The sequence below is a fragment of the Monomorium pharaonis genome, chromosome 8 (assembly GCF_013373865.1).
Source record: "Monomorium pharaonis isolate MP-MQ-018 chromosome 8, ASM1337386v2, whole genome shotgun sequence".
Classification (NCBI taxonomy): Eukaryota; Metazoa; Arthropoda; class Insecta; order Hymenoptera; family Formicidae; genus Monomorium; species Monomorium pharaonis.
This window is the reverse complement of record NC_050474.1, coordinates 17409418-17423115: the sequence shown is the minus strand read 5'-3', so window position 1 is coordinate 17423115 and position 13698 is coordinate 17409418. Positions and strand designations below refer to the sequence as shown.

The window sequence follows — 13698 nt, the reverse complement described above, 5'->3', positions numbered from 1 at the left end:
GTCATAAAATTGTTGTCAAAATTGAAACAATTCTTGCTGTAAAGCTTTCACGATGTGTGATTTTAACAGGCCTGGCTAGCTGGGTATCTAAATTAAAAGTGTAGTCACTCAAAAGTAATCAGAAACTTTTTCCGATTTTTTGCATGTATTTAACATTAAAAAAAAAGACAGGACAAAAAGGGGTCAATGTACAGGGTGTTGCAGCAACATACAGATCAGTGGATTACCGTGCGCGCCTGCATGAATAGGCAACCCGTCATACTGATCTGTATGTTGCTGCAACACCCGTACAGACAATATTAGTGAAAATAAGTGTACAGATGGAGGATTAAGTTAAGAAAAAGATTTATTATCTCTTCTAAGGTAACAAAAATTTTTTATAATATTCAGAAATATTTTAAGTTAAACTGATTACGCATATGTTTTAAAATTAGATCTCCATTTTTTTTCTAAATATTGTTAATAATCTATTTTAAATGCTCCATACAGTACTTCACAAAGCATGTATAAAATGTTCTATTACCTTTTCTGTACACTTTCCTTTACATTTTCTAAATGCGTCACAAAATATGTACAAAAAGCGTTCCAAAACGCTTTTTTCAAGTTCCGATATTTTATTTTTTAAAAGTTTTCATCTACGTTTCTCAAATGCTCTGCAAAGAGTGTACGGAATATTATGGATACGTTTTCTTCATATCTTAATAACTGTTACTTAAAAAAACTTTTTATCTACGCTTCTTGAATACTCCACTTAGAAATCATTAAACGCAAACTTAGGTAACAAAAAATATGGTATCCAATATGGCTATAACGATAGCATCCCAGATACGCACAGTGTAAGACAGACACTACCAATTAATCAGATTGTTGATTAGTTAGTTAGGATTAATATAAATTTATAGAATTTAATTTATCCGTCTTACACTGTGCGCATCTAGGACTCATTCGGCGTAATAGTCTTTTTGGTCTATTTTCTTTTTCACCATTTTTTGTCAACTTGACAAAAATTGATGTAAACGAGTCTGCTGCCCTTGTTGCGCTTCTCAGTAATTTTACATTATTGTAACGTATTAATATTTAGGAAACTACTTTAAAGTACGTATATAATATGTATGAATAAAATATGCAAACAAGAAATTAATTTGACCACGAGTTATTTTATCGTGGCTCAATAATAAGATGTACATGGCCTCTTACTGTAAGACACTTCTTTCGTTGAAACTAATTGGGACCTTAGTCCGGGAATGAAGTTTGAATTTGTATTTGGCCAGAAGACAAATCAGTACTTTTACTTGTGCATACCCAAATCGTTCACCTGAAAATTAATTAATACTGATACATAACACTTTTAAGACTTTTTATCAGTTTATTCTAGTCTTTTCAAAACTTTACATATTTAGGCACAATCTAAAGAATATACATATTCTTTCGTAGAAAAATAAAAATAAAAACTAAACAAATAATATAAATATTGTCTCACAAAAATATGAAAGCCAATATCGATTTTGCAGCAAGCTGCAGAAAATTTTAATGGCTGAAAATAATTTTATGTGACTTTCATTTATCATTTTTAATTCCAGTAAATTGTAAGCATATTCGTTGGTTTTTTACCTTAACTGCAGCCGGAATATGTAAAGTTAAATTATTGCGATAACTATTAACATGTTTTAATAGTCAAATTGATAATAATATACTTGCACGAAATATAGGACAATTTAAATTTGAATCTTGCACTAAAAAAAATTTACTTAAAGTAAGTAAATTTATAAAATTTATACAGAATTTATAGAATAAGAAATAGATTACTAATTTCTAAAAAATGTTATTTTAATTTAAAATTTTATTGTTTTAAAATAAAAATATGTGACGATTATCACTCGTTTACAGAGTTTGAGGTGGTGATAAAAGAGTCAACTGGACGTCGAACTTGATTACGTATATAAAAGACAGATTTATTATATAGTTGAATACACGTGTGTGTGTTCTGAGAGAGAGTAAGTGTGTGTTAAAAATGTAGTGGCCGTCGGTAAGACAAAAAAAAAGGAATACTGCCACCTAGCGTTGACAAGTGTCTCAGAAGAAAGCAGTTGATAAAACAGGCAGCGTCTGTTGCGCTTTCGTAACAAAATATAATGTTTTAAGTAAATATTTCCTATATCTAACTAAATAATATCTAAAATAAATTTGTTTATTTATCATCTCAAAACATATTTATTAAAATAAAGACAATAAATAAGTAAAAATTTAATAAATGTTTTGTGATGGTAAATAAACAAATTTATTTTAAATTATTATTTAGAAATATTATTTAGTTAGATATAAAAAATATTTACTTAAAACATTATACATTTTTATTTTAAAACATACGGTAGGAAGCTCATTGTATAAATTGGTCCGGTTTTTGCACATCTCTCTCACAAAACCGAGATCTCATATTCGTGACAGTTAGACCTTTGTTAAAACTATAAAAAATATACGAATCGAATCAGACGAGATGTTAGTGTGATTTTTTTCGTTACGTCATTGTTTACCAATATCCCCAAAGAACTTGTAATGCGAGTAATAAGAAAACGATGAGAACAAATTTCAAAAGTGACGAAATTAGAATTATCGCAATTTTTACATTAGCAATTTTTACATATGCGTTAGAAGTTGTGTTAGATTCGACCAGCTTTATGTTTGATGGAAAGTTTTACAAACAAGTATTCGGTAACCCCATGGGTACCCCATATCCCCGTTGTCTCCGATTCTGACAGACATTGTGATGGATGGTTTAGAGACGGAATGTTTAAACAAGTTATAATGTACTACAGGTATATGGATGATATCCTCACTATTTTACCAAAAAACCAAGTATAACACGTACTAGAAATTTTCAATAGTTACCATCCACGTTTGAAGTTTACGTTTGAATTGGAATTAAACGACAGTATCACATTCCTAGATACTACAGTCATAAGAGAAAAGAATAAATTAATCACAAATTGGTATCGAAAAGATTCTCCGGCAGATACGTTCATTTCTTTTCAAGCCATCCATTTAAATACAAAATTAACACCATTAATAGTTTGATAGACCGTGCAGTGTTACTTTCTAAATTTCATAATATTAACTTAAAAATAGTCAAGGACATATTAATTAATAATGGATTTCCGCTTTCAATAATCCAAACATTTGTCAGAAAATAAATCACAGAAATTAACGAACATGATAATGAACCGGATGATGTTGTTAAGAATAAATTTGATCACAGGAAATGCATTACATTGCCCTATATGAAAGGTTTTAGTGAGTGTGTCAGCCATGGACTTGAAAAATATGGATTACACACTGTTTTCACGATCCCCAAAAAGTTAGATTGATAAAAAGAGGAAAGGACAAAATTGAGAATGCAAGTACTGGTATACAGAATGCGCGGACTGCGACGCGAAGTATATCAGACAAACGAAACGTCACTTAGGGACTCGAGTGAAGGAGCATTGGAATGACATCCAAAAACATGACAGCAATCACTCAGTGGTCAGTAAACATCGGTTGCAATGTTATAATCATAATTTCAAATTGTCAACACCAATAATTTTGCATTTCGAGAAAAACAAAAGAAAAAAAGAGATTGCTAAAATGTCATTTATGAAAAAAAGAAACCCTCACGCAATTAATTTACAAAAAGACACTGACAATCTAAGCAATGTATATAATAGCATTATAAACTCTATGTAAGAATTTCTGTCCTTGATACTTATTTTCAATTTTAGTATTGTTATTAGTCAGTTTCTCCGTACAATTGATACAATGTTGACATCGTCAAAGTACAGACAATATATAACATCCATGTCCACGAAAAGTTTTTGTTTTAATAAGTATATATAACGATGAAAGCATGTAAGTTTACAATTAAAGTGTCGCAGCTTCTTTCTTTATTGAAATACATTAATTTCGCATATTTTAAAATTAAAAAATTGATTCTGTTGAAACTTGATCATGAACTTACTGTGCGTTCCGGAGAAATTTATGTATTAAATTCATTCTTTATACTTGAAAAGGACCTAAAATTCAGTCGAAACGTTGTAAATGTAATTTTGTCAACAATAAAAAATTTGACTAGTTTGTCGACTAAAAAAGGATTTTTATTGTTTACTTAAAACATTATACTTTTATTTCAAAACATAACAATTTTAAATTAAAGCAGTATTTTTTAGAAATTAGTAATCTATTTCTTATTCTATAAATCTGCTTTTCTTAATATTAAAATTGTGGTTTAAATAAATATTTTATCTATTTTAAGAAAGAAAAGTTTTTGGTTGACATAAATAAACATTAGTTTATTATAGTGTATATTTATATTTTTGTTAGTTAATATTTACTTAATAAAAGAATTAAATTATTTGAAATAAACGAAACAGATTATTTAAATGCGTTTAATACACATTTGGGAGGAGTGCGTAGACTGGGGGAAGGAAAAAAATGGCAGGAGATGGTTGACGAGGGAGAGAAGGGAGAGGGAGAGAGGTGGTTGAAGAGATTAGACAACATGTGGGAGGAAAGAAGGAGAAAGGAGGGGGAGAGAGAATACCGGGGTGAAAAGAGGGAAGGAAGTGAATGTGGACAGAGTGGGAGGAATGAAGAATGAAAGGAATGAGCGGCGAAAGCGAAGGTCCACGTATAAATGTGAGGATGAATGGATGGTGAAATGTATGTGATAAGAGTAATACTGTTTAAATTAATTTTGTAATAATTAATGATTTCGCATAATATATTCGAAAATAAACATCTGAGAAATTCAGTTTCAAAACTGGCATAGTAGGGACTAGTGGTAAAATTTAGACACGATATGAAATATACAGTAAGGTATTAATAAATTAATTCGTACCAATGCATTTTCGTGGGCCTTCCCCGAATGGTAAATAAGCGTATGGATGTCTTTTTGTTACCTCGTCCTCATTAAATCGTTCAGGATCAAATTTATCTGGGTCCGGATATATAGATGGATCTCGATGCAGTCCAAGCACCGGTACAGTAATTAATGTTCCCTTTGGCACACGTATATTTGTTGTCGGTAAGTCTAGTTCTTTGGTACAAATACGATTTATGATTGGAAGAGGTGGATATTTTCTCATAGTTTCTGTAATATTTAAACAATTAAGTATAAACATTTCCTTCAAAATAAAAGTAATTTATTTATAGTTATATATAAACAACAAAATATTTCAGTGTTATAAAATTCTTTTTTAATAAAAATTGTATCCCCGAATCAGAGATGGGTGGCAGCAAATACTTTTGTCTCCAAATTACACATTCAATTACATATTACTTTTATAATTTGTAATTGAAATCCATTTAATTATCCATTATTTTCAGCATTTGTAATTAAGTTCCATTTAATTACTCATTATTTTGAGCATTTGTAATGGATATCCAAAGTAATTAAATTACACTATTGTAATGTAATTACATTTGTGTGATTTAATTACATTTGCGTGATTTAATTACATTTGTGTAATTTAATTATATTTGTGTAATTTAATTACATTTGTGTAATTTAATTACATCTGTGTAATTTAATTACATTTTAATTTTTATTCGAATTGAGTTAACGACAAAGAGAACGTGAGAGTGTACATACTGTACATACTGCAAAAATAATATATTGTGTATCTAGCGGAGAAAGCGACATTTTTTAGACGATCGTGAAGTTTGCCTTCTGCTTGGGCGGCAATCATACGAGTCTGAAAGAAAAGCTTTCTCCCATGCATAAGATATTTTTCATAAGTTATGAACTTATGTTAACTCAATTCGAATAAAAATTAAAATGTAATTAAATTACACAAATGTATAAATAAATTACACAAATGTAATTACATTACAATAGTGTAATTTAATTACTTTGAACATCCATTACAAATGTTCAAACAAATTAGTAATTTAATGGTGTTTAATTACAAATGTTCAAAGTAATGTGTAATTAAATCACATGTAATTATTCATTGTTTTGAGCATTTGTAATTTGGAAATAGTCAATTACAAATTCGCACATCTCTGCCTCGAATACAATGCAATATATTTGCCATTTATTGTTTTATGGAGATATGTCATTTCGTTCATTGCGTCATAAGACAAGTCATCATGCTTTTCCAATATTTCGTCAATTTCCTTGCGAACTTTATCTTGTATATCTTGATGATGAGCTAATTCATATAAAGCGAATGTCGCGGTCGTCGAAGAGCTTTCAAATCCAGCTGCGATAAAAGCATAACTTTGCGCAGCAGCTTCCAACATGGTAATCTTCTTTGTGGTTCCTAATAAAATAAAATTATATATGTATATATTAGTTTTCAATTTTAATATTAAATAATAATAATATTAATATTATATACAGAGTGTTTAGTAAAAATTTATGCAATCTTTATAAACAGATAGAGCGCATTAAACTGAAAAGAAAAGTCCTTAACTGTTTGTCGATTTTCGCAATAGTTAACGAGTTATTGATTACACAGATACACAAAAAAGTGTTTCTTTTTGAAATTAAGAAAAAATAAGCCAATTCAACAATTCTGACCTTGGATTTGAATTCAGCGAGTCAAAATACAAAAGGATTAATTAGTTTGGTCCGCCAAACCAACCACTTTTTGTGTACCTGTGTAATCAACAACTTATTAACTATTGCAAAAATTGCAAAATGGTAAAGAACTTTTCTGTTTAGTTTAATGCTCTACCTGTTTATAAAAATTGCATGAATCTTTACAAACACCCTGTATATATATATATACATATATATATATATATATATATATATATATATATATAAGAAAAACGTTTATTATTAGATTTATAAACTACAACACAAGAAAGTGTGTATGTACCCATACAGCACAAAGCTCCGATTAAGCTCCCAGGGAGTTCATTTTGCTGAGCTCCCGAGGAGCTTACAAAATTCGACAAAACAAGCTCCCAGGGAGTTCATTTTGCTGAGCTCCCGAGAAGCTTACAAAATTCGACAAAACAAGCTTCCAGGGAGTTCGTTTTATTGAGTTTCCGAGAACCTTACAAAATTCGACAAAACAAGCTCCCAGGGAGTTCATTTTGCTGAGCTCCCGAGGAGCTTACAAAATTCGACAAAACAAGCTCCCAGGGAGTTCATTTTGCTGAGCTCCCGAGAAGTTTACAAAATTCGTCAAAACAAGCTCCCAGGGAGTTCGTTTTGTTGAGTTTCCGAGAAGCTTACAAAATTTGACAAAACAAGCTCCCAAGGAGTTCATTTTGCTGAGCTCCCGAGAAGCTTACAAAATTTGACAGAACAAGCTCCCAGGGAGTTCGTTTTGCTGAGTTTCCGAGAAGCTTACAAAATTCGACAAAACAAGCTCCCAGGGAGTTTGTTTTGCTGAGTTTTCGAGAATCTTACAAAATTTGACAAAATAAGCTTCCAGGGAGTTCATTTTGCTGATCTCCCGAGAAGCTCCCAGGGAGTTCGTTTTGTTGAGTTTCCGAGAAGCTTACAAAATTTGACAAAACAAGCTTCCAAGGAGTTCATTTTGCTGAGCTCCCGAGAAGCTTACAAAATTTGACAGAACAAGCTCCCAGGGAGTTCGTTTTGCTGAGTTTTCGAGAAGCTTACAAAATTCGACAAAACAAGCTCCCAGGGAGTTTGTTTTGCTGAGTTTTCAAGAAGTTTACAAAATTTGACAAAACAAACTCCCAGGGATTGAACATATCGGGTAAATTAATGTACTGCATGTATAGTCATATAGCCGCGAGTAGTTCGCAAGATCGCCACTAGGCGAAGGCACGGCGCTCCTCCTTCTCGTGAGAAAATTTACTCCAAAAGGCTTATAAAAGAAAACCATCACTCACGGCTTACCTAGCAGTTAGTACTTCACTAGCAGCAAAGTGTAATATATATTGTTTTTGTTACACGAAGAGAGTTCGTGGGCCTTTGCAACTCAGAGATAGCTTCCGAAAATTGAGAAAATATAAAAATAAAATTTTTTCCGGCAGCTCCAATGTCCGTTTTTGAGAACTCTCTGCGAGCTTTATTTAAGCTCGCAGGGAATTCAGAAATTGTTTTAAGAGTTCCCTGCGAGCTTCAAAATAATTCTCGGGAAATTTCTATATAAGCTTCCCGGGAGCTCTTATGTCCGCTTTTGGGAGCTCCCTGAGAGCTTAGATGAAACTATCAGGGAGCTTATATAGAAGCTTCACGGGAATTATTTTGAAGCTCGCAGGGAGTTCTTAAAACATGATTTATAAATGCTCCCTGCGAGCTCAAATGAAGCTCTCAAAGAGCTCTAAAAAGCGGACATAGCAGCTCCGTGCGAATTTTTTGGAAGCTTAAATGAAGCTTATGAAAAATTTTGTGAGTTCCTCGGGAGCTCCCCGGGAGCTCCCCGTGCTGTATGGGTATTTTTAAACAAAGAGATATTAATATAAAAGTATACATAAAATATGTGTATTAACCTGATATTTTGATAGTTTTATCGTCGTCATCGTCAATGTAACCTTTCTCCATGAGTTGTATGAGTAGATTCATAAAATCATTTTTTATAATATTATGAGTTTGTCTATATTTCACATTCTTTTGGAACGCATTTATATAAAAATTGGAGATACATTTATCAGTGAGTGGGATAGAAAAAAAATCCATAATTTTTGGCATGAACATTGCCAAGGCAATCCAAATTGGATTTAGCTTAAAAATTTGTTTTCCTTGGACGAAATACTCGTCATATGGATCCTGAATGCATTTGGATTCGATACCGAAAGCAGTTAACATAATTACATCTATTGAATACCTATTAATAAAAATTAAATATTAAAAAACGTATATCTTTCTGAGCCAACACGCAGTGTGTAAATAATGCAATGTATTTTGTAGTATTTCATACATACAATTGGATATAGATATCTTGAAAAGAAAAAGAAAATCAATAGTTTTTAAGCAAATTGATCAATTGAGCAATGTAATTGGTAGTGGCGTATCCAGAAGGGGGGGGAGATATAGGGGCTTGAGGCCCCCCCCCTTTTCAAAGATTTCAAGTCTCATTAGCATAGTTTTGATCTAGTTTACACCAAGCACTTGGTACGCGTATTAAGTAGTGAATTTAAGCTGATCAGCCAATGATTAAACACATTTACTAGTTATTTACTATTTGATACTCGTACCAAGTAGTGCATTTAAGCTAATCAGCCAATGATTAAACACATTCACTAGTTATTTACTATTTGATACGCGTACCAAGTGCTCGGTGTAAACTAGAGTATAGTTTGTGTCTTTTCTTTCTCGAGAAAAAGTTCCAAGACAAAATACCCTAGAAATCTCTAAATTTACATTTTCCACCTAAGATTGCTTTTTGCCAGCTTCAACACTTACATACTGTAGCCGTAAAGATATCAGTTTTAATATAACAAAGCTACCATCGCCATCGTAGCAATAATATGTAGATAGAACAATGCAATAAGCGCGCATCGCGTACATGTTCCTACACGTATGTACGCGATTTACACTTGTTTCTTATACTATAAAAAAATATTCATGTAAAGAAATAGAAGAAACCGTGAAGACAATTGAAGAACCAGATGTTGATAAAACTTCTGCTTATGTTTGAAATGAAGAGGTGGAGATTAAAATGGCTAATAGAAGAAGGTGCACCAAAAACTGCATTAGCTGCCTTTAAAGCATGTAGTGAAGAATTTTTCCCTAACATAAAAATAATTTAAAAAATCTTTTGCATTATTCCGGTGACGACGAGTGAAGCCGAACGAAGCTTTTTAACACTAAAGCGTTTAAAAACTTGGTTAAGATCTTCAATGTCGGAAGATCGATTAAATGGTCTCGCTCTTCTTAATGTGCATAAAGAGATGGAAATAAATATTCCAGATATAATAAATAAATTTTCTAGTACAAGCAATAGAAGATTGGAGTTGCTTTTTTCGCGCCAAAATCAATAATTTAAGAGTTTCTTTAAAATGTTTATTACATGTTCTTTAATAGTTTACATATCATTTAATTTATGTTAAGTTTTTGATTTTTAAAATATTTTTTTTATTATTTACTTAGTTTATGTCAAATTTAAACTGAAATAAAGTTGTATGTAATAATTTTTTTGCCTAAAGAGAGATTCATAATTTTCAATAAAAAATATGTAGTCTCATTTCTGTTTAAAGGTATAGGCCGGAATCCGAAATTCATAGATCGAGCTTACATTCAAGCTTGTCTTAAGTCCACTTTTCGTCTTGAGACAAACTCCGTTCTGCCAATGAGATGGCTGAAAGAAATATTGAAAGCTTACATGAGACGAACTTGAATGTAAATATACAATTCTATGGTCTATAATTCCGACCATAGAAATATTTTTAGCCCCCCCCCCCCCAAAACCTAAGTCTGGATACGCCATTAGTAATTGGTCAATTTTGTTTCCATTCGAAAACTCGTCGATGCAATTTCGAGTATCACACAAGAGGCTTTAAAATTATTTGTACTGGTAATCAACCAAATACAAATTTATGAATTATGTTTTCTTTTAAAAATATAATTTTACAAAATTATTTTTTGTCAAACAATAGTTCATGAATTAAAAAAAACTGTTGTTTTAATGCTATTATTTTCTATTTCTAATGTATTAATAATAACTTTATTTTCAAATTTATAAGAATTTTGTTATCGTCGTACTAGTAATTATAATAGTTTAAATAACAGTTTTTTTTAAACAGTTTACCTTGCTAACATATTTTTTATTTCGATGGATTCTCCCATCTGTGCTTTACTTTCTAGATTCTTTAAAAGCTTTTCGCTACATTTCTTCAAGATCGGAAACATCTGCTTTATTTTTCCCATAGTAAGAGTAGGTGTTATTTTGGCACGTAACTTTTGCCATTTTTTTCCAGATAAAAAAGCCAAATTGACAGACAATGGATCAATATTTTCGTTGCTATACGTCCCACGATCATGGAAACTTTTAAATTCTTTTGTTAATACCGTTCGAATGAGATCCAAGTCGGCAATCACCAAGACGGGTTTAAAAAATGCATAAATTCCAAAAACACGATGATCCTTATATTTCATGTATAGATCACGCAAAAATACACCTGTTGACAAATTTACTTAATTAATTTTGCATTTTTATTATAAACAGGAACGTAAATAAACAATATCATAAATTATTTGTAAAAGTTTAAAAAGAGATTATAATAATATTTATTTAAAAAATAATAAAAAAATATGTATTTTTATAAAAACTTTGAATTATTTTTACAGAAAATAATTTTTTACATAATTTTGTATTGCAAAAAAGCTAACTGATACACAAAATAATATATTTTTTCGTAGAATATAAAGTTTCATAAGTTAAGAATAATTTTACATATATGTACATAATTTTAATTTATATGTTTTTATTAAACTTCGTGTTCGTTAAGTATTTATTATTATTAATTATATCATTTTAACTCTTTCGTATTTCTTGAATATACATGTCCTACTTACAAAATTCATTATAATTTTTAAACAAATAATTCTTCCGTCCTTGCTTGTTTTCAAAGAAAAAATTCAAGCTACATGTATAAAATATATAATGTAACATAAATTTGTACATGAAAAATTAAATTTTATTATATATTTACATTATATGTGAGAATATTTTAACAAATATTAGAGATACCTATTTGTATTTTTCCAATAATAAATGATGAGACATTTCCAATTGGTACAGTAGGTTTAACATAAAAAACATCCCTCTTGTACCAAAAATTGAAAATCACATACTTATAATAAATATATATAATGCTCAAGGCAATGATAAAAATCCCAATTACTTCCGCAAGTACCATCGAGAATCTGAAACAAAATATATTTTACCACACAAAGAAATAACTTAAATATGTATACATATCATCACAGGACACGATAATGTCACGCCAAGTGAATGCGAAGCGCGAGAAGCCCGTATATTATACGCGAGTACGTGACTTACGAGCACACAAAATTATGTAGATCGTAATAACGACTAAATCAACCGAGTTCTAACTAGTCTCAATCAAAAGCTTGGATTCAATTTGTATAAGAAAACTATGTATACGAAAACTTCTTATTTTTTACTTTACGTGTTCTATAATAAAAAATATCGTTATACAAAGTCCAAAATATGAAATTTCTTTTTAAGAAAAAACATAGTTCAAAATATGAATTCAACATTAGAGATTTTTAAGATTTATCTGTGACAGTTTCCTATAAAATATATACTGCATATTGATATGATGATAAATCACTGTCATTCGTTTTGCGAGTGTAAAAAATAAGTAAATATTAAATAATTTATCCGTAAATTATACGATTAATAGTAATAATCCCTTTTAAGAAAAGTCGTGTAGACCCGAAAAGTGCGCGTTTTATCATCGCTTTTCCGCGTATGTGATTGACGCGACAAGTTTCACGACAATAATGTGACAGTCCGCGGTTAATAACGCGCTTATTTAAATCGTTGGTTCTCTTTTCACCTATTGAGCATACGTTTTAACTACAACATAATCAAGCAAATATTAAGTTTGATTTACTGTTTCTCTATCTCGTTTAACAATTCATTTATACATCAAACACATAATACGTTTATTTGTTAGATATAATATATTTAATATAACAACGTTCAGTATTGGCTCATTTGTCCGTTTCTCTATTAGTTGATTTTTATTATTAGGACTTTATAAAGTATATTTAATTGAAACTTAATATTGTATAAATGTTTTTAACATTAATTGTATTTTTATAATATTAGGACAGCAGTATCATTAAGTAATTTTAATAATATTGCTGTAATAATATTATTAAAATATTACAAAAACATTTATTAACATTTTTAAATGTTATTAAACGTTAAGACATAATGTTTGATATATATTTTTAAAATATTACTGGTAGTTCTCCGCTTACGATAACACCCAAAAATGTAGCGCACTTCAGATTGTGTTTTCGCGCAGGCCTTTTTCTCTCCCTGCGAAGAAATTTTTTATAACGATAATTGTTGTGGTCCTGGAGTTGAAGGATCACTATTTTTTTCGGGTACGCTGTCGAGACTTCTCGGAACACAGGTCACTTACGAACACGTCGAGTTAAAAGTTTACAAAAGAACAGTATATTATTCCCTTTACTTTTAAAAAGAATTTCTCTATTGCAGTTATATAACGACCCGTACATAGATTATTGTTTCGTTTACAAAATATCGATCCGCAATTAGTACGCGTATTCACTGTGCTTCACTGATCCGCTCTTTTTTCGCCTTCCTTTTATATTCAATAACTCGGTATGTATTGGGCGGGTTAAGCCTATTTCTACCAACGTAGAATAACTTTCTCACGTTCTTGACCTTTATCCATCTTTTTCTAATGTTTGAGATTAGAATGATAGATAACAGACAGTTACATAAGTAAATTAAACCAAGAATAAAGTTTATTACGTAAACACGAATCTTAGTTTATTAGCATTGACGCGAATTCTATAACTGCTAAAATAGCAAGTTTTGATGTCTTCGATCATTGAGATTTAGTATTTAATTGTAAAGTTTCGACATCAACATCGATGTGTGCTACGTTTACAAAATATCGATCCGCAATTAGTACGCGTATTCACTGTGCTTCACTGATCCGCTTTTTTCTCGCCTTCCTTTTATATTCAATAACTCGGTATGTATTGGGCGGGTTAAGCCTATTTCTATC

At 30.6% G+C, this 13698-nt stretch overlaps 1 protein-coding gene across 1 annotated transcript; it reads right to left on the bottom strand.

Moving 5' to 3' along the window:
• Positions 1-441: 441 nt before the first annotated feature.
• Positions 442-13698, bottom strand: LOC105839974 (probable cytochrome P450 6a20). Its single transcript, XM_036290911.1, is given in 8 exon segments — positions 442-1205; positions 1208-1315; positions 4871-5122; positions 6066-6296; positions 8452-8786; positions 10710-11079; positions 11652-11827; positions 12942-13698. Coding segments are annotated over 7 exon segments (1512 nt in total). The 5' UTR covers positions 11821-11827; positions 12942-13698; the 3' UTR covers positions 442-1158.